The following is a 23129-nucleotide window of genomic DNA, read 5'->3' on the forward strand; positions in this document are numbered from 1 at the left end:
CCACTAACGGAGTTTTACCGTCAGAGGGTGTGAACTAACAGGATCGGAATCATTAGTTATAATCAAACCATAAAAACGTTTAACTGAAAATAAGTGCGGAAGCGTAAAACCATAGAAACCAATGTTGCGTCACGCAGGACGACTTAAAAACCAATGATAACAGTTTAAAATAAGTTTGCATAATTAAAAGTGTTTCAAGCAATGCATGATCCTAAATCGCTCGCCCGCCTCGGCTACCTGAGAATAACATACTAAAAGTGTCAACACAAGGTTGGTGAGTTCACAAGTTATATAAAAATAAAACGTTTAGCGTTTGCGTTCAGCGTTTTGCGTTACAGCGTTTTGCGTTACAGCGTTTTGCGTTACCAGATAGTGTTATGTCAATTATATATCTATAGGTAGCTAGCCAATAAAACAAGTATCACTAAGTGTTCGACACCGAAGCTGACTGTTTATCATTTGCCTTGCCACCAGGTCATCCAGACCATGGTATGTGTTTAGCCAAGATTACACCCGCTCGACCTCCAGTCGAGTTTAGCGTTGGGTGGGGTTTGTCAAACCCAGTAGTACTACTCAACAATGACTCGCTATTATCCAATATTAAACGGTTCGATGTGAATGAAGGACTTTAGTTAACGCGTTTGCCACTTAGTCTTTACAAGTGATATATAATCTATATTAACAAAATCTTAAATGCGTTTTCGGAGTATGTTATCTCCCCCAAGTGAAAAGCGTCTAAAAAGTTTAAAAAGGGGAAAGTGAAACTCACTGTTTGCGAAGAAATTCCCAAATTAAATCACCAAGATGCGCGTCACAGAAAAACTCTCTCTAGCGTTCTAAAACAACAAAGAGATTTTTCTAAGTGTCGGAATATTATCGAGTCTCTAGACCCGGCACATAATACCTATGCACATAACATGTTTCGTGTTTCGTTTGTGAATCGTGTGTGACTTTAACAAATGTATTTGTGATACGTTACATGTGTAAGCAATTATTTACGTGTCATGTATTCATAAAGTACATCACTAGCAATTACTCCCCGTAAGGGCAATTTGGTCAACACATAACAATTAACTAGCCATTATTCTCCATGAGGGCAATTTGGTCAAATCATAACAATTATATAGCAAGTATCATGTTTCATGCATTTTCACAAAACTCAGCAGCTAGTTTCACCGAGACAGAAATTCTACTTGAAAGATTGTACTATTCCACCGATCATAGCATCTCAATTAATTCATCAAAAATCATCACAAAAGCATACATGTATTAGGTTTCCAGAACATGTTTTATTTTATTTTTATTCCACATAGGTTTCTCACAATCATCAAATCATTACAGCAAACTCATAACAGTCAAATTCATGCGCAACAGAATGTTATTTGCAATTCCCGTTAAACGAAAAATCCAATAAATGCAAGACCACTTGGGTTAGGTTCCTAACTCAATAGGTCAACTTCCAGAAGTGGAACCAACCCAATTGGTCTCGTAGTTCATGAGATATAACATTTACAAAACAACCTAACAGCAGGTCTAACAACTCAGCTTTGCATAACGTTTTTGTAAAATCATAAAAGTTAACTTTTCCACGTCCAAAAATTGCAAATTTACATTCTTTAGAAACTAGACTCAACCTAGTTTACTGTAGTATCAATAATCTCAACCAATTTTCACATTTACACTTCGTTACAGTCAATTAAACATCAATAACACAATCTGTCCAGAAACTGTTAGCATCCAAACTCAACATATTAACTATCTATGGACCATCATGCATTCATATAACACTCTAGACTCCATAAACACTATCCATGCACATCAATTACCATTACATACATGATTAGGGTTTTTGTTTGAACTCAAATCAAAGACACAAGCAATTAACATGTAACAATATCCAATCTAGTTATCAAATCATTATACAATTAACAACAATCATATTAACTACATATACACATGAAATCGGCCCCTAGGGTTTACAATTAACCCATTAAACATCAAAATTAAGTATAAAGAATGCATAGGATAGTCGTTTATACCTTCCTAGCACCTTAATCTTCGATCAAAGACTTGAGAACTTGATTGTATGTGTGTGTATAAGTGGCGGCAGCCGTGAGGGTGGGGAGAAGGAGAGTTCCGATCGGGGTAGGGGAAAAGAAAAGAAAAGGTGAATTAGGGTTTATTATTATTATTATTTATAATAATATATGTTACACTTTGGCCCCTCCACTTCTAAGTATTACTTAAGTTAGTGTTTATAACGATGTTATCATACAACACATAAGTCTAACACATAATTATCACATAATTGCTGTTTTGACGTTTTTCGTTTATTCACCAATCGTTTGCGTCAACTCGTTTGCGTTTCGGTGCAATTCCCGAAAGACTACACATGTAGTAAGTGTTAAGCGTCATTTAAACCCTAGTTTAAATGTAATGAGGTGTGCGTTATAGATTCAATGATCTTAAGTTTGAATTGACGGAGTTGAGTTAACGGAGTTAACCTGAAATTGACGATTGTCACATCATTCCCATGTTAAAGAATTTTCGTCCCGAAAATTTGAGTCAAGTCGTGATGAGTGTCTGAAAAAGTAAGAAAAATTTTCAGTTTGTCATATCGGAGTTAACCTGAAATTGACGATTGTCACATCATTCCCATGTTAAAGAATTTCCGTCCCGAAAATTTGAGTCAAGTCGTGATGAGTGTCTGAAAAAGTAAGAAAAATTTTCAGTTTGTCATATCATCCCCTAGTAGAAAGAAATTTCATCCCGAAATTTAATTCATACCTCCGGTGATTTCTGACGGTTTGCCGAGTTTCGCGGTTTTCGGTGTTTAGTCAACCCTTCAAAAAGGTGAGGATAATTTTTCATCATTTGATCCTCGCGTTCCCACGTGAAATCCGGTCCACGTCTCGAGTTCCAACGAACTTTAACGATCGGAATTTTGCTGTGCTTGAGTGTTTTGGTTTCCCAATCCAAAATTTCAACTGGTTCTTCAATAAAGCGTAGCTGTTCATCAACTTGCAGTTCGTCCTAAGGGACTACTTGGGTTTCATCAGATAGGCATTTCTTCAAATTGGATACGTGGAATACATTGTGTACGCCACTGAGTTCCGTTGGTAGGTCCAGTCGGTACGCCACCGGAACAATGCGCTCAGTTATCCGGTAAGGACCAACGTATCGTGGGTTGAGTTTGTTTCGCTTCCCAAAGCGAACCACACCTTTCCAAGGTTGAGTTTATTATTATTATTATTTATAATAATCTATGTTACACTTTGGTCCCTCCACTTCTAAGTATTACTTAAGTTAGTGTTTATAACGATGTTATCACACAACACATAAGTCTAACACATAATTATCACATAATTACTGTTTTGACGTTTTTCGTTTATTCACCAATCGTTTGCGTCAACTCGTTTGCGTTTCGGTGCAATTCCCGAAAGACTACACATGTAGTAAGTGTTAAGCGTCATTTAAACCCTAGTTTAAATGTAATGAGGTGTGCGTTATAGATTCAATGATCTTAAGTTTGAATTGACGGAGTTGAGTTAACGGAGTTAACCTGAAATTGACGATTGTCACAATTTGATATATATGCATCCAATTAATGCTTTAACTATATCCTTTTCGAATACTAAAATATTGCATTTACTTAATTATTATATTAAACTCAATCCACAAAAGGGTAAAAAACAGTAAACACATAAGCAGATGACAAATAACAAGTAGTCATTCAATTGATACACTAAACAAAGATCACAGTTTGCATTTGAGAAATAATAGTATTAATTTAATAGTTGGTACGCAAGGGTCCCCAAAACATTCGAAAACAAGCAAAATAGGGGAGTGATTACTCAATAAATGAAAGACCAATGGATGATTTGAGAATGCGAACCGTTGAAACCCTTTGGGATTCACCGACAAGGATTCCTAGTTAAATAGTATAACACTATGAGATAAATACAAATGATATGACACGAATAATGAATTTAAGGCTTCGATGTGATTTGAGTTATGTTGGTGATTAGATTATTACTGATTGAACGATTGACAATTAATTTCTATGGTTATTGTTACTGCAAAAGAAATCATTAATTAAATAATCATGAAATCGAACTTATAAATAATTAGTTTAGATATAATCCGGGATGTGATTATGATAATATGAGTATAAGTATATACATAATCTTAATGATAACAACGCGTAACTAAATAATGTTATTATGGAAATAAATATGGTCGTTTATCGATTAATTATAAATGATTAGTTTAGATAAATAACTATGAGTCGAAATATAATATTTATATAGTTAATTATAATATGTAAAATAAATATTTACATGTGATAATATATAATTATAATACAAACGTTTAAATACATGATTATCACAAAATACATATTTGAAAATCTAATGGTAAAACATCACTAGTGCGTTTAACACACTTATATTATTTTTATATTATTTTTTTAAATAATACATGTGTGTGTATATAAAATACACATTTATAATAAATATAAAAAATTATAAAAACGTTCATGATAAAAATCATTAATAACGGTGTCGGGTTTTACAAAGTACTATTGATCATTATTACTATATACTTACAATACATATCTAGATACATAGTTACATACATACATAAATACATACATACATATATATATATAATCGAAAACTTGCGATGAGATTAATTGTCAAGGAAACGTGACTTGTTGATATATACATATAATACACATTTGTAGTAAATATAAAAAATTTGTAAAGACGTTCATGATAAAAATCATTAATAACGGTGTTGGGTTTTACAAAGTACTATTGATCATTATTACTATATACTTACAATACATATCTACATACATACATATATAATATATATAATCGAAAACTTGCGGCGAGATTAATTGTCAAGAAAACGTGACTTTTTGAGGTTGATTTAATATAATAATGTTTATTTGCTATTTGATATTATCTTATTATCTTTAATTAATTAACAAATCCTTTAAAACCATTGAAATAACAATAATAATAACAAAAAGTAGGCTGGCCGGGGCTGGAACCTGCGCCCCAAACCAGTTGAGTTGGGTTGTCTGTTGGTCAGAACTTGAAACGAAATCATAGACTCATACAACTGAATTTGATTATAACCCTAACTTCTTGAATCGATCGATTCGCTTGATGTTTGTTTAATTAACATTAGGGTTACTGATCATGTGTTATAAACGACCTAAATGCATATAACAATTACCAGTTTGGGTTACGAATTGATGGTGATCGGCCATCGTTACTCCACGGCTCGTTCTTGATCTTGATAAAGGACTTGGACGGACTGTTAAGTGAAATTGTGTTAGCGCTATTATTACTGATGTATCAACGAACTAGAAAAACCAAATAATTACCTTGTATGTTAACGAATTGAAGCCAACCGAAGGAAACAAGGCCGACGGCCACGATGCTTGCGAACAGACATGTTAGAGCACTGCTACGAGCGATTAGGGTTAGGGTTATTTGTATTGGGGTTGAGGAGATGCTGTGAACCAATTTAATTGAATTATTATAATGTATTTATAAGGTTCTGAAGATCCGATTAGGTTGGTTTGTACTTGACAATTGGTTGTTGTTTACCATGTTTAAAGAGTCAGTTAGGCTTAGTATGGCAGTAATGATTCGATGATTGATTCAATTTCCATGTTTGTGACGAAAATTGTGGTTCAAGATAGCTAAATGGGTTCGGGTAGATAAACGGGTATAGGTCATGGATACGGTAAAACCGAACCGAAATCGAATTGGGTAATCAGTTTTTGGCTCAAGAAAATCAATTTTCAGTTTTTAAGTCAAAAATCATACATTTACTTGAAAGACGCGAACAGGGTTTTTGATAATAATAATAATAATAATAATAATAATAATAATAATAATAATAATAATAATAGTTTAGGATTATGGATTCGAATAATTTAGAACAGACATTAGAAGAAGGTAAGCTTTATCGATATGTGAACAATCTAATCGTTGCTCATCTTCGACACAACAATCTCACTCAGGTATCATATCATCGTGTCTTCTTCATTACATTCATAAAGTTTTCAAATTTTATTTCATTCTCATGTTCAATTGCTTAATTGGTTGATTAGTTACAAGATATTAAGTTGATTAGCTTAAAAAGTTTGAGTCAGGGTTTAGGGGCAACTCTTTGGTTCTTTAAATTTGATTATTTTGACACTAAGTGATTATGAAATTAGATTGAGAATTAGTTGTGTGTTTTATAGGCGGCGAGTGCGGTTGCTTCGGCTTCAATGACGCCGCTTACCGTTGAAGCTTCTCCCAACAAGCTTCTTGAGCTGGTTGCCAAGGTTTGTTTGTGTTTGATTTTTTATAATGGTTTTTATTATCTTGATTAGAGTGAATAAAAATAAATAAGGAGATACACGGGTTGTGTAGCAAGGTGGAAAATGGTCATACGAGCCGTATGACTTTTTGATTGGTCACGTACTCACGCCAGTCACTTCTGTGTCAGAGTGCCACGTCATACGGGTTGTATGACGTTGTTAGTGATCACATAAGTCATTTCTTTCTCAGTCAAATGCATTATACTGGTTGTATGATTTTGGCCCTCTATGACCCATATGACCATTTTCGCCTTATCATACTGACTGTATGACTTTCATATGGCCTGTTTGGTCACTGGTCGCCCTCTCAATACGACCTGTATGACCATTTTCGCCTTATCATAAGGCCATATGTGCCCATTTTCGCCTTACCATACGACACGTATGACTTTCATATGGCCCGTTCGATCATATATACAGCCCGTGTTTTGCCTTACCTTATGGCCCACATGACTTACATATGGCTCCTCTAATCATGTTATGCTCTATCATAAGGCTGTATGTGACCATTTTCACCTTATAATGCGGTTCGTATGACTTTCATATGGACCATTTGATCACGTTTCGCCCTATCATACGGCCCGAATGACCATTTTTGCCTTATCATATAGCATGTAAGACTTCCATATGGCCCATTGCCCCATTTGTTCACATTTCGCCCTATCATATGGCCTTAATGACCATATGGCCCGTATGACACGTCAGTTGTGTTAGGATAAGTGGTGTATGTCTAGCTCTGCCCAATTAAATATAATTTGTGGGTCTGAAAAGTAAACAGGGTCTTGCAGTGGAAAAAGACGAACCAGGGAGGGGACTATCAACATCTGCATTGTTTGATTCAAACACAACATTGCCAGCAACATATGGCTCGATACCAGTTCCTCGTGTGGTTTCTGTCGATTTTAGGTAATCAAGTTCTTAATTCCACTTTTCTTCATTTGGCATATGGCTGATTATAGGGTTGTCGGACAATGCGTTATGAAAGTGATTATTTGCTAAAAAAATGCCTCATTCTTAACAGTGTTGCACATGATACAAAAGGCTCATCAAAAACTTTCCCAAAACACGAAACCAAACATGTTTCAGAACACAAGGTATGCACTATGCATCCATTTGAACTTTATATTGTTTGAAATCGGCTCATGTTAATACTTCAATTTGGTGTTTTGTCATTTAGAATGCAGTAAGATGTTCAAGATTTAGCCGGGATGGAAGGTTTCTTGCATCGGGCAGTGCAGATAATTCAATTAAACTGTTTGAGGTAATTTTTAAATTCATTATTAATCCTATTTTTAAATACATAGGTTTAGAAAATGTTCAGCCCATTTGACCTGCTTGATTTATAATAATTTTTGAGTTTATCTGTTTGACCCGTTATAGATTAAGCCGGTATCATGTGCAGGTAGGAAAACTCAAGCAGATGCTGCTGCCAGAGGGAAAGGATGGTCCTGTTAGACCCGTAATGCGGACATATTATGACCATCTACAAGTAAGTCTTTGTTGATGCAAAAAAAATGCATTTTTGTTTTAAATCAATATGAATTTGTTCTCCTAAACGCTGAACTATTGTTGAATCACTTGCATTACGAGTTGACAAAATGGATGGGTTGGGTAACGGGTCAAAACAAGTAATTTTTTGATATTGTACATTACTACTAATGCTAATATGATTACAAAAGCAAAATTATTATAATACAAAACAAATTTTGAAATAAATCAGTAAATTATTCAGAAAGTTTTAGGCGACTTTCAACCTGTTTGACTCGTTTATTTTCACTATTTGACCCATTTAAACTAAAAAATACAACTTGAATGTACATGTTACCTTAAACTAATAATATTCTTATACTGCTGCAGCCGATAAATGACGTGGATTTCCATCCTCAAAATCCTATTTTGATATCTGGGGCCAAAGATAACGCAATAAAGTATAATGCTAAATCCTTAATCACTTAATTAATGTAAGCACACACCAGCCACTTGTTATCTTAATATTATCAAAATGCAGGTTTTTTGACTTTTCTAAGACCACTGCGAAGAGAGCATCCAGGGTTATCCAGGTTTGTATGTTATATTAGTTGAGTTCATTACATAACATATTGAGATTTCTTTATAAAGATTCTTCCTTTTTGGTTCTTGATGTTGAATGTTACAGGATACTCACAATGTTCGGTCTTTATCTTTTCATGCTTCTGGAGATTTTCTTTTAGCGGGAACCGATCATCATGTTCCACATTTGTATGATGTCAATACTTTTCAGTGTTACCTCTCGGCTAATGTACAAGAAATTAGTGTCAATAGTGCAATAAATCAGGTATTAATTGTTTGTATTTTCTTTTAGAATTAGCTAAACGAATAGTCCCTGTGGTTTGCCCATATTATGGTTTTGGTCCCCAACCGAACAGAAATTACATCTTTAGTCCAGTTTGCAAAAACGTAACAAATTTGGTCCTTGAAATGGATATACTTAACTTTTCTGTTAAGTGAGTGTGAAATGACCAAAATAACCCCCAAGTTTATAAGAAAAAATTAGACTTTGGCCCATTCATAAGTACTTGGGTCGAATCTTAACTGATAACATGTTGACCCGAAGATACATTTCCTAATCATCTGTGTATTTGGTGATGCAGGTGAGATATTCATGTACAGGTGGCATGTATGTAACGGCCTCTAAAGACGGGGCTATTAGAATATGGGACGGGGTAACTAGCAATGTTGTTCGGTCCATACTTGGTGCACATGGATCAGGTGAAGCCACTAGTGCAAGTTTTACCAAAGATCAAAGGTACACATTGCTTTTGTCATTTTCCAATTAGAGGTGGAAAATGGACTGATTATGTTATCAGTGTAATAGGTCAAAACGGGTCAGGTTGACCTTGACCCGAACCATTCTTTGTTTAAAAGCATTGACTTGTTAGTTTCTGTTTTAGATATGTTCTCTCGTGTGGAAAGGATTCTTCCGTGAAGCTGTGGGAAGTTGGAACCGGGAGATTAGTCAAACATTATCTTGGAGCCACACACACGCAATTGCGTTGCCAGGTATATTAATTATTTAATGAACATTAATAAATATATTTTGTTTTATTTTTTTTTTTAAAGCAAAAAACAAGTTTGTGGTCAAATAACAAACATTTGCTTGTCATCTTCCACAGGCGATCTTTAACGATACAGAAGAATTTGTATTATGTGTCGATGAACCTAGTAACGAGGTTAGATGCAGTTAAACACATTTGGTATGTTGGTTTGTTTTGAATGCTTTTAACTGAGGTTACTTCAACTTGTTGATACACAGATTGTCATATGGGATTCTCTGAGTGCAGAAAAAGTGGCTAGATGGCCATCTAACCATGCAGGTGCGCCCAGGTGGCTCGAACACTCACCTACTGAGTCAGCATTCGTATCATGCGGTACCGATCAGTCAATAAGATTTTGGAAGGAAACTCCTTAGTGACGTAGAAATCTAGGATGCATTTTGATGTTGAATCTGTTTGTAACATTATGATGATTAGAAATGAAAGAGATCTTAACTGTTTTGATAGGTTCGACTTTCTGAGATGGCAACTTTCAAAATGATGTTGAATGATTTTTCAAGAGAGTGATTTGCAATAACTAAATTAATTTGTGTTATGTTTATATATATTATTATATTTGTTGATTACCACCTGCCATATGTTACCAACTATGGGTGCATGAAACAGAAAAAACCGATCCATAACCGAAACCAAACAAAAATTGACTTTTTAGCCTTATACTTTTGTAAAAACTCAAACTTTCTTTTTTGTTTTGGTTTTGCATGTAAATAAAACCGGGAAAAAAACCGAACCAAGAATTTATGAATTTTCATTTTTTACTTTTGAGTTTTAAATAATTTGTACAAATTTAATAATTAGTGTAACCCTTATAATTTTATTATAAATGTAAATAATCTATTATTATATGATTGACAAAAGGACTTAGGCCTAATAGCATTGTTTTGTCTTTTTCAACTTAAAAATTTCAAGACCGAAATCAAATGGTTTTCAAAAACTCGTTCGATTTGAACCCAAAACTGACTCATGAAGCCGCTATAAATACCAATAGAGTTTATTATGGTTGTCAAGTTAATGTTTACTATAAACAACAATCTAACAATCTACATAGTTGATCATTAGTTGATAATAAATATAATTATAATTGATTAATAAAAATGGCCATTATCATTCAGATTTCCAAATAGCAACCTCCATGAATCCATCTTCAGTAGCACAAGCTCTGAACATACCAGTTGTATTAAAAGGCATGGTTACTTCACCTTTAGCAGACACACCAATCAAACCAGTGGTTCCTTTTGGTGCAACCTGGTCCACAATGTAAGCAGCCGCTTCTTTCAGTCCTAACCCTTTGTACTCCATGACTGCAGCCACGTCTCTAGCCACCGTCTCACGGATTATGGCTTCGCCTATGCCAGTTGCAGAGATGGCACACAATTTGTTGGCATATGTCCCTGCACCAACGAGGGGTGTGTCCCCAATCCTTCCAGCCATTTTGTTCACCAGACCACCTGTTGAAGTTGCAGCCGCTAGGTTTCCTAGACTGTCTACTGCCACACACCCAACTGTTCCGAGTTTGCTGTCCCCATCTCGCTCTTCGGGTTTTATAGGTTGTGAATAATCTTGCTACAAAAAAATATAAAAATAACAATTATAAATATATATAAATACTTAATTATGGAGATTAAAAAAATACTCACCGGCCAAGCTCGAGCTCTTTTAAGTTAAATGAGCCGATCTCAAGCTTAGACGGGCTTGGCTCGGCTCATATATACCCCAAGGGCCTAGGTTAACCCATAACACTTTATGACCAGTTTTCTCTTTAAATTTTTTATTAGTGTTTAAGTAGTATTAAGAAAATAATAATCTGTTTTTTTTTCATGAAAGGAATTACAGTAAAACCTCTATAAATTAATAATGTTAGGATCGAGATATGTTATTAATTTAGCAAGATATTATCATATCGATAAATTAATAATTTATTAATTTAAAGAGGTTTTACGTATACCTTTAAATCTCCAAGTGCAATGTAAATTCACAAATTAATTGATATTGTCAAGTTCATTGCTTTTGAATAAGTAAATAGTAAGTTCACAGTACCAAAAAATAAATTACAAAAACAAGTTTCAAGGCACATTTCTTCTCCATGTGCATTAATCATGGTTATAAATTGATCACTATAAAATGCCCATTGAAAATTTTTTCATATAACATCAACTATGGTTCCTAAACTAAAAGGTGTTCAAAAATCAACCATGACTTATCAATAACGAAAACTGTTAGGTGAGTATAAGAGATATCACCAAGGATGCAGTCAACAAGATTTGGTGCAATGGTATTTCAACAAAAAACAAGTGACTATAGATTCATTTTTACTAGACAAATCTTAGAATTTGTAATCTTTTAGTAATTATTAATTTATAGTTTTGTTGGGACTAATATATATAAATTGGGATTTCAAAAAAGTTATTATCTTATTATTTTATCAATTGGGGTCCAATTTTGCACTGGTCCCAAGTTGGAGCTATACAAATTATTAATTTTATCGAGGATATTAATTTATCGAGTATTAATTTATAGAGGTTTTACTGTAGAAGGTTTTATACATTGAAAATACACTTATGACAACTTTCAACTCATTTCTTTTAAACTATTTTTTTTATTTACCCATTTGACCTGTAAGAGTATAAATACAAATGGAATCGACCCGTTTACAAGAAAACGGGTCAAGATTCCCACCTCTGAAGGTAAAAATTTCCGATATGAATTAGTGATATTTTATTTGAATTTGAACTCACAAAAAAGCATACCTGAACTCGGTTCGCTTCTTTTGCTTGCTTTAGTCTCTCAATGTTTTCTGGAGTGATGAAATGACTTTTATCCATGGTTTCAAGCCCCTAAACAATATAAAGTAGAAGCATTCAGAACAGAAAACACATTCCAATAAAGAATATTATAAACACAAAGATACATCAAATAATGTTTTAAAAATCTGTATGATGAATCAAACAAGAATGTGTAACTTGCCTGTTGTCTTGCAAAGGCTTCAGCTCCATCAAATGCAAGATAAACATGTGGAGATTTCTCCATGATCCGTCTTGCCAAAGAGACGGGATTGACAACTGTGGCGACACCAGACACTGCACCACACTTTTTTGTATTTCCATCCATGATGCAAGCTTCCATTTCAACAGTCCCATTGGCGGTCAAAACAGACCCTTTTCCAGCATTGAAGTGTGGACAGTTTTCTAGCTCACGTACCTACAGTTAGTGCAACGGTTCATAGGGAATTAGAAGTATTAATACGAAAAATCAGTTCTCTTATTTAAGAACCTCTGTAGCTTGCTTCTAATTTATTTGATCAGTAGCAATTGATTGATCAACAGTAACTGTGTAGTCATTAGTAACAATTTGATCAGCAGTAAGTGGTGTTATTAACTAAGTTACTACTAATAGAAGCAACTCATCAACACTAAGTCATTACTGCAGATATAAAAAAATGTTGGTAACCAATTACCATAGTTGACCATCAATCATTTTAACTGTCAGCCAACAACACTGTTTCACGAAACATTGTGTTCTTTCAGCAAAATGTTGTGACAATTCAAAACCTATACACCGCAAATCTTTGGTCTATATCAGGTAGAGTTTCAGAGCATAAACATACACACCAGCTTTTGATTTTTCTAAATTATCAGATTTTGATTTCATGTGCCAATCGAAATACTTAAATGAGTTAGATCTAAAAGTGATCACACTATTTAAAAAGATCACCCATCTAATAACAAACCATATAACCTATAATAAGTCATGAACAATTGAACATAACTTTCAACGACACAAATCAGGTGAAAGAAAATTAAACAAATCATTGGATACTTTCATGTGTTCATTCGTCACAATTAGCACATCAAAACAAGCTAGGAAAGTTAACGTACAAATTAACTGTGGGAATCAAGTAGTTTAATTATATATATATATAAGTAGTGTAATTATGTAATTACATTGTAGTGTAATTACACTACAGTATAATTACACTGTGTTGTATATATAATTACAATAATTGATTCTCACAGTTAGCTCGTTAATTTAATTTGTATTTGATCCAAACCTATATATCAATTATGATTGACATCAAATCATCATGTCTTCTACATATACTAATACTCATGAAATGAAATTGTGCATTTTAATCTAAAAAGTGATGACACTCATGTGCGTCAGTCACCTTCACATCAAGATCAAGCATGGTAAAAAGTTAACAACGGATCATAAAAACGAAATGAACAGTAATTACACGAATAATTGACTTTGATAATAAACTGATTGATAAATGAATAATAAATACCACGAGTTCAACGACATCTAAGGGCGAGCGTTTGGCATTAAGAGCGGACACACCGATCTGAAGGATACGGCGGAGAGCAGCTTCTCGAGGCTCACGGCGTTCAGCCGGAATATCCACCGGAATGTCGCCGGCTCCGCCGTGCAAAGCTATCGCCCATCCCATAACTCCCGTGACGTCCAAAAACTCTTCACAGATTGGTTTGTTTCGTTTTGTTTTGGGATTGTTAGGTTCAGTGCATGTTTCGTTGATTATTAATTCTTTAATATTATTCGTTTTATTGTCCCGATGGGTAACTTTTTTAAACTACATTTTACAACAAGACACGATAAAATTATGCAACTTATAAAAGTATAGTGTAATATAATTACGTTAGTTGTAAGGGGGTGTTTGGTAGAGGGAATTGAGGGGTGAGAAATGGAATTAGAAAGAATTCTCTTGTTTGTTTATGAAAGAAAGAGGTGAGAAATGGAAATAAACCATTTCCATTTCTCTGATTTTGTTTCTCTAAAAAAAGAGGAGAATTGGATTTCTCTGATTTCATTTCTCAGCCTCACGTCCTCTTAAGCGCAAGTCACCAGGACACCACGAAGAACCCTGGAACCTAACCAAGTGCCAAAAACCCACTCACAAATTCATCGTCCGCCTCGAGATTTCCTCGCCGGACTCCTTCTCCGTCAAGCCATTGCCCGTCGACGGCTACTCGTTTCCCGGTGAAGCCGATTGCTTCCAGAAGTTAACCCACTGCCTCCCTATTGTATGTTTTATTATTTATTAATTAATCCTCCTTACATTCTATTCTATTGATTATTATTGCCCTAATTCACCAGGTGGTTCCATCGCATTACACACAAACTCATGTCGGTGGAGAGGCATGCGTGTTCCATTTGAAAGATTATGACGCTGTTGTCAAAGCGTTAAAGACTGAGCGCATTGAGTATGAAGATATCCCTTACGTGACGCGCAGAGCTGTAAGCGTATTATCACGTGCTTATGTTGAGGGAAGATGGGAGCCCTGCAGGCCTGAACACTTGTCCGAACAGAAAGTAGACGAGTTAATGGGAGGACTTTCAAAGTCTCTCTTGGAGGTGATGCTTCCCTTCCAAATTGAAGGTGTCAAGTTTGGATTGCGTAGGGGCGGTAGGTGTCTCATTGTTGATGAAATGGGCCTCGGGAAAACACTTCAGGTAATAATAATTGTAATCAGATGATAACTAGTATACATTGACTTAGTTGTTTGCTTGATTTTAAGCCATTGCAATTGCAAGCTGTTTCATGAATGAAGGCCCAATTCTAGTCGAGTGCCCGGCTATTTTGAGATATACATGGGCAGAAGAGTTGGAGCATTGGCTTCCATCTTGTTTGCCTTCTGATATTCATCTAGGTATCTTTCTCAACTAGGGGTTATCCTGTTATTTTATTTTAATTAATAGCGTTGCAGTTTAAACTAGCATACAGATGATGAAATATTTTAAATTCGACTGTAAGCTGTTTTTTTTTAAGTTAACCGTGATGTTCGGTATCGAGGAATGCATCATGAGAGGCGCAACTGGTTCGAAGTGTACTTGCTCCTCCTTACACTATGTATAATAGTACCTGAGTCTTGATGATCTAAGAAAGTGACAAATAATATATGGAAATAGGGTATATAACTAGTTTTTGGATTGTATATTGATGATGATTTTGTTGGTTGGTTTTTCTTGTCTTAATGTAAGTGTCTGTTCTTTAGGAGTTTAGGGTAATACTATCTCTTCAACATGTGCATGTTTTACCTGATGCAAATACACATTTTATTTGTCATCTCAGCTTGTTTCAAATAGTATCATTGGCATAAATTACAATTGGTAAATGTAAGAACTATATCTTTTTGAGCAACTTATAATAGTTGATGCTTTGTTTCTGTAATTGCATTGTCTTCCAGTTTTTGGTCATGTAAATAATCCTGAAAACTTAGCAAGGTCTCCAAAAGTCGTTGTCATATCTTATACAATGCTGCATCATTTGAAGAAGAGCATTTTAAAGCAAAAGTGGGCTGTATTGATTGTTGATGAATCACATCATGTGCGCTGTACGAAACGAAAATCATCTGAAGCAGGAGAGGTATAGTGTGTAATTATATTGGCAATTCACTTAACCTTAATTTTTTTAATATATTTGTATACTTGTTGACTCCCTATTTGACGTCTGAGCTGCATATTTGTCTATGTACCAAACAAGAGAAATGATTCTCAGCTATATTTCTCTACTGAAATCTCTGTACTACCAAACAGAACAGTCAATTCTCATTCTCCAGACCAATTTCCTTTCTCTGCAATTCCATTTCTCTATTCCATTTCTCTACAATTCCATTCTCTGTACCAAACACCCCCTAAATGTTTGTAGTGTAATTTAGGGGTGTGTATGAAACTAAAAAATCAAAACGAATTAGAGACCGAAAGTTCGGTTTCGATTTTTATTAAAAACTGTAATATTGATTTTGTTTCGGTTTTGTGTTTTGTGAGAAACCGAAAAAACTGAAAGTAACCGAATATATGGCCGAACCAAAAAACAGTAATAACTGAGTCGAACCAAACTGTAATCATTAAAAGATAATGATGTTAACTATGTCTTTAGAAGCTAATCTCATTAATATTTTATAACTAGACGGGCGCCGGCACAATGCAGCGGGAACACAGACCGTTGATAATGGTTTGGTTTCAATTTTTAACGGTTCTGTTTCAGTTTACGATAAAAAACCGCTACTAGTTGTTTATTTAAAAACATCAAAGCCGGATCGCAAACACCACTATGTAAATGTTAATTTTTTAACTAAAAAAATAAGGCGATATTATACTTAAATTAAAAAGAATAAAATTCTCGTTTTTATGGTGTCGGCTTTGAAAAAAAAAACATATTAGCATATGAAAATGTTATGACCGTTTAAAGGTCGTGGGTAGAAGTTGGGTTAGATGTAAAACTAAAAAGAATATATGGTTAAAAGACAAAGAGTTACGGTTGTAACTATTATTTAAATTTACAAAAGTTAATTAAAGTTTAGGGAACAATATTATAACTATGTTTAAAGAATTAAAATTTACATGATTCATATATTTAAATGGACTATTTTGCCCCTTCTTAACATGTTATGTAAATTGTACCATTTATTAATTAAATTGTAATTTATTTAAAATCTAAGTGCTATGATTTGCCTATAAGTTATGTAACATATAGCATAGGCTATAAGATAGTTTGATTGATTGGTGATATAGGTTAATTTTTATCATCATGAATTTGACAGCTTGTTCCAACTATTGTTTATAGACGTAACAAACCACAAAACAAATTAAAGAAAAAGTAAATAAATAAAATAAGAAAATTCTATTTTGCATTGGTAGAGGAAAGAAAATGAGAGGATTCCACCATGGTATAAATAGAAGTTTAAGTACTTGCCCCACATCGCTAGATTATAAAACTAGTGAGCTCTTTATAAGAAAGGAAACTCATATCTTAATATTCTTATAAGACAAATCCCACCCAGTGGTCCTAGCGGAGGGTGCGAAGCACCCGAACGCGCACGGGCAAGGGCTCGGCTCGGGCGAAGTGCGTTGGGCGTTGGGCGATGGACGCAATGTGGCGCTTTGATGGCGCACTTATCCAAGTACGCTCGCATCGCCGCTTAAGGGCCGCATTAGTATTTTTGTGGAAAATTAAGATTTTTAATAATCCTTCCATCGCGATACGCGACTTGTTTGGATTAGCCTCATCGCGTAGCGCGATGACGTGTAACATTATCAGAAACTTTGCGGCGTAGCGATACGCGATGAACCATCCAAGTAACCCATTGCGTATCGCGACGTGGAAGTTACGCAGATGAGACACGTGGCGTGCCACATGGCGTGCCACGTAGCTTGCCTAGGGCTGACTCGGCGAAGCTACAAGATTCTTCGCGATATAATGGCCATCGCGTATCGCGACGGGCTCCAGAATTAGCTATAAATAGGTTGAACATGAGATATTTCTCTTCGTCCCAAAATTCTAATCTCTCTGAAATTCTCAATACATACATATATAAAAGAGTATAGTATAATACCTGAGTGTCATAACGATATCCTATCCGATCAAAAGAAACTTACATATGTGAATCCAAAAGCTCTGCCTGTTAAGGTAAGACATTGTGCCATCGTGTAAAGTTTCTACTCTCGTGATTATCGATATGATTATTGGTTTTATACTAATCTAGATATACTACATTGTGTTTATCCTAGGTGCTTAATACCAAGATGCGTTTTCTTTAATTATAAACTAGCAAGGTGAAACATTCGAGTTTTTGTACAACTAACATTTGCGCGAGACAACTATTTTTCCGACATTGTCATGATAATTTCAAAACCTACAAAACTCATGGCAGATGGTCTAAATGTTTTCAAATATATTTTTAAAAGTTTTCTAAATACATTACAGTGATTAAGTCTCCGTAGACTTACGGGATGGTTACTACTGGTATTGTGGGGTTTTGTATACAAGGTTTGCCTACTGGGCTATTACACGTTACATATTGGACAAGTGTTAGCCAATAAGTAATATGACCACTGAAGAGGTAGGTCCCAGCAGAGCCCAGTTGGACCCGCAAGACTCACCTTGAAGAGGGACGTCTGCGCAGAAACCAACTGGATCCGCAGGACCCACCATGCTCAGAGACGTGACGTCCTTACGCGCAGTACGCAAGCTGTTCCCGCAGGAAATGCCTCCCAATGGTGAAGGACTCCGCCTGTTCCCGCAGCTTCGGATACAAGCCATCAGGGAAGGCCACCCGCGCAGCAAGGCTACACGCACAAGGCACTTAGCTCTCAATCACTCAGTGTCACCTGAAGGAATGAGCAAAGCCGGGAACAATCCCGCACAAGGGCGGGAGGGGGAATACTCCCGCCCAAATAAGCCAGTCCGCACGATAAGGGAAGATCTTCTGTACTGTACCTGACGAGGTATGGGCAAAAGATCTGACTAAAGATACGACAGCTTATTGACAACAGTATGGCGAGCAGCATGCTCCTGTACTGTATGTCACTATTAGCCGCTGCCTACTCACCAACTCCTGTCATACCACGTGCATAGCCGGCGGTTGGTGGAAAAGGAATAGTACACAGCAGGCCTGGTCACTATCAGCCGCTGCCTACCCACCAACTACCAGCAGGGCACGTGCGTAGGCCACTGTTGGTGGAACAGGAATACTGTTGCAGCCGGCCACACCTCCTTGGAAACCTACCTTCGGCTATAAATACCACAAATGGTATGATCATCTTATCTTATCACATTATCATCATATTATACCTGATATCTGCTCTAGCAATCTCTTAATATACATTTATATTTAAAGAGCAATCTAGTCTGATTCTCACGCCGGAGGGTGGTCACAAGGAGGAACCCCCCCCCTTCTCAGTGACAAGCTCACGGTGTCTGTTTTGCAGGTTATCAGAAGAACCATCTTTACCGGGTCTAACCCCTCGTGGGAAACATCTATCTAACCCCCAGGTTACTCGTAATCTGCCCGGGGTCCGGTTAGTGTTTCTTCATTGGCGCCATCCGTGCATAAAAGCTAGAACTTCATTTTTTTTCCAGTTTTTTCAAACTTCTGGAAAGATGGTTAAAGAAACTCCGGTAACCACAACCCCAGCTACTGGGGGGAATACCGGCTACACAGCCTTTACAAACACTACCCCGGTTACCCAAGCCGGGGCAAGTGAAGTAAATTTTACGAACACTACCCCAGTTACCCAAGCTGGGGCAAGTGCAGTAAATAATCACTCACTGGGAATCACCGATACCCAGTTAGAAAAACGAACAAGACTCCCCCGCCAAACACTCGATGAAGTCAAGGCATGGGCGGAGGCACGTCAGAAAGAATTCCAAGCTGAGTTGGACGAACGCTTGCGTTCCGTCCAACAGGCTGACGAATTCGAAGAATACATGGACGATGACTCGGAGGAGTCCGACTCCGACGCGAACCCTCGCCATAGGGCAAAAGGGAAGCGTAAGGAAACGGACTCCCAACCGAGAAGGCATTTTGGAGAAGCCTTCAAACCAAAAAACACAGGTGGAAGTCCACGTGACTTCTCCAAAACATTCAGACCAAATGTTGCAAATGCAGGAACGTCCAAATTTGCAAGGGACATTGCAGAAGCAATTGCCCCAAAAAGTGCCAAACAAATGTCCAGCATAGGCACATATGATGGTATATCCGACCCAGATGATCATTTGAACAGATTCATAGCGGGGGCAACCGTCAGTAGTTGGACGGAACCCACGTGGTGTTACATGTTCCAAATGACGCTTTTCGGGGCTGCTAGAGCGTGGTTCGATCGTCTACCGGTCAACCACATCTACGACTGGGCAGACTTCCAACAGAAGTTTAGCCAACACTTCAGCCAGCAAAGAAAGTATACCGAGGAGCAATGGACAATCCTCAAATGCATTCGAGAGGAAGATGAATCTTTGCTAGACTTCATCACTCGCTTCAACTCGAAGAAGCTAAGTCTGGGTAACATTAGCGAAGATCTTGTTCGCGCTGCCTTTATCCAGGGCGCGAACGACCCAGAGCTCATCCGCACCTTAACAGGTAAAGATGGCATGCCATCCACATGGGATGCCATCATGACAGCAGCAAAACGCTTTGCGGAAACGGAGAAGCAACTGGGTAGAGATCTCCCACAGAGCACAAACCTCTACACCCAGAGAACAAGAGAAGACAACGTCCTTACCGCCCGATTAAACAAAAAGCGGAAGGTAGGCATTTGGCAGTCAAGGGTAAACTTTGACACCTCATCCGGCTTGCAACATCGGTTAGACGGAAGGGATAATGTACAGTCAAACCAGAACTCCAGATGGACGCCGCTCACCAAAAGCGTCACCGAGATATTCGCTACTGAGGAGCTCCCATGGCCAAAGCCTCAAATAATCCGACATCGTCACAATGCTGATCGGAGTAAATACTGTGACTTTCACATGACAAAAGGCCACAACACCGAAGAATGCATAGACGTAAAGGACATGGTCGAAGCATTTGTCAGAGATGGGACGCTCGCGCACCTCGTGGCGCAATGAACGCTGAGCAGGCTGATGCGTGTAGAACCCCAGCTGGGGAAAACACGAATAAAATTCCAGCTTCAATGTGGAGACTACATGCTGCGTAAAGAACGAGATCCCGAACCAGGTGCGTATCGGCTCGATGGCACTCCCATCCCAACAACATGGAAGGGAGCTCAATTACACAGTTTGCATGTAGATCAATTCCAAATTTGTAAAGAAAAGGCCAAGAGCCACTTCTAATGGAAATGATTCTCCTTAGAACATCGACGCTGATGATTTTACATTTATACTTTATGAACTATCAACACTGATGCCGGTTTTCACCGCATACATAAGTGTGAAAGTCGTTGCAAGGGGAAAAGTTTCAGTCATCCTACTAAATGAAAGTGCCGGTCTATCCGCATGAATCATGAGAGGAAACTGAACACTAACCTATTGACAACCGCGCGTCGAACGGTTAATTTATTCAACACGGATATGCCGGTTTTCACCGCATAATTACGTGGAAAGTCGTTGCGTGGGGAAGGCGGCAAAACCCGCATAAACCCAAAAAACGGCAAACCTTCACGCAGGTCAGTTGAAGGGGAAAAGTTTCAGTCATCCTACTAAATGAAAGTGCCGGTCTATCCGCATGAATCATGAGAGGAAACTGAACACTAACCTATTGACAACCGCGCGTCGAACGGTTAATTTATTCAACACGGATATGCCGGTTTTCACCGCATAATTACGTGGAAAGTCGTTGCGTGGGGAAGGCGGCAAAACCCGCATAAACCCAAAAAACGGCAAACCTTCACGCAGGTCAGTTGAAGGGGAAAAGTTCAGTTATCCTCCTAAATGAAAGTGCCGGTCTATCCGCATGAATCATGAGAGGAAACTGAACACTAACCTATTAACAACCGCGCGTCGAACGGTTAATTTATTCAACACGGATATGCCGGTTTTCACCGCATAAATACGTGGAAAGTCGTTGCGTGGGGAAGGCGGCAAAACCCGCATAAAACCAAAAAACGGCAAACCTTCACGCAGGTCAGTTGAAGGGGAAAAGTTCAGTCATCCTCCTAAATGAAAGTGCCGGTCTATCCGCATGAATCATGAGAGGAAACTGAACACTAACCTATTAACAACCGCGCGTCGAACGGTTAATTCAACACGGATATGCCGGTTTTCACCGCATAAATACGTGGAAAGTCGTTGCGTGGGGAAGGCGGAAAAACCCGCATAAACCCAAAAAACGGCAAACCTTCACGCAGGTCAGTTGAAGGGGAAAAGTTCAGTCATCCCATTAAATGAAAGTGCCGGTCTATCCGCATGAATCATGAGAGGAAACTGAACACTAACCTATTAACAACCGCGCGTCGAACGGTTATCCTAAACACTTAGAAATTTCAAAAAAGGATGAGGAAAACCTACACGCAGGTCAGATATAGGTAAAGTTTAGCCATCCTACTAAGTGCAAGTGACGGTCCTACCCGCACAATCACGAAAGAGGAAGCAAAACTTCACACCTATTATCTGCCACGTTCAAAGGTTAACTTATCCTCAGAAAGGATGAGGAAAACCTACACGCAGGTCAGATATAGGTAAAGTTTAGCCATCCTACTAAGTGCAAGTGACGGTCCTACCCGCACAATCACGAAAGAGGAAGCAAAACTTCACACCTATTACTACCACGTTCAAAGGTTAACTTATCCTCAGAAAAGATGAGGAAAACCTCCACGCAGGTCAGATGTGGGTAAAGTTTAGCCATCCTACCAAGTGCAAGTGACGGTCCTACCCGCACAATCACGAAAGAGGAAGCAAAACTTCACACCTATTATCTACCACGTTCAAAGGTTAACTTATCCTCAAAAAGGATGAGGAAAACTTACACGCAGGTCAGATATAGTTAAAGTTTAGCCATCCTACTAAGTGCAAGTGACGGCCCTACCCGCACAATCACGAAAGAAGAAGCAAAACTTCAACCTATTATCTACCACGTTCAAAGGTTAACTTATTCTACACTTGGAAAATTGCTAATTTAAACTAAAGTATGCAAGTCATATAATGTTTATAAAGCAAGGAATCCAGTGAAAGTAGCGGTCTTACCCGCAAAAAGATTTATATTTCACAATGATTCATTACAAGAATGGCCAGGTAACTACCCGCCTACAAGAAAATAAATCTATACAAGCTAAATCTATCCTAGCAGTGGGAAGGGATCTTCAGGATCAGGCTTCAGGGCCACTTCCACTTGGACCAGCACCATCAGTAGATCATGGCAGTTCAAGGAAAGCTTTAAGGATAGCTAACCCATCATCAGCAG

General features: G+C 37.3%; 2 protein-coding genes across 2 annotated transcripts; one reads left to right on the forward strand and one right to left on the reverse strand.

Moving 5' to 3' along the window:
* The first annotated feature begins 5912 nt into the window (after positions 1–5912).
* LOC143529656 (cleavage stimulation factor subunit 50-like) lies at positions 5913–9959 on the forward strand. The gene is made up of 13 exons (XM_077025400.1): positions 5913–6043; positions 6269–6352; positions 7167–7294; positions 7410–7482; positions 7566–7649; positions 7791–7877; positions 8246–8316; positions 8397–8448; positions 8544–8702; positions 9019–9173; positions 9319–9427; positions 9541–9597; positions 9681–9959. The coding sequence occupies exons 1-13, from the start codon at positions 5942–5944 to the stop codon at positions 9834–9836; spliced, it is 1317 nt and encodes a 438-aa protein (XP_076881515.1). The 5' UTR covers positions 5913–5941; the 3' UTR covers positions 9837–9959.
* Positions 9960–10552: 593 nt separating this feature from the next.
* On the reverse strand, positions 10553–14005 carry LOC143529658 (isoaspartyl peptidase/L-asparaginase 1-like). Its single transcript, XM_077025401.1, has 4 exons — positions 13766–14005; positions 12445–12678; positions 12228–12314; positions 10553–11043 (listed from the first exon to the last, which is right to left on the reverse strand). The coding sequence occupies exons 1-4, from the start codon at positions 13925–13927 to the stop codon at positions 10585–10587; spliced, it is 942 nt and encodes a 313-aa protein (XP_076881516.1). The 5' UTR covers positions 13928–14005; the 3' UTR covers positions 10553–10584.
* Between the last annotated feature and the right edge of the window lie 9124 nt (positions 14006–23129).

Source organism: Bidens hawaiensis, unplaced genomic scaffold (genome assembly GCF_021521415.1).
Source record: "Bidens hawaiensis isolate Kalapana, Puna unplaced genomic scaffold, B.hawaiensis_p1.1 tig00008634_1, whole genome shotgun sequence".
Taxonomy (NCBI): domain Eukaryota; kingdom Viridiplantae; phylum Streptophyta; class Magnoliopsida; order Asterales; family Asteraceae; genus Bidens; species Bidens hawaiensis.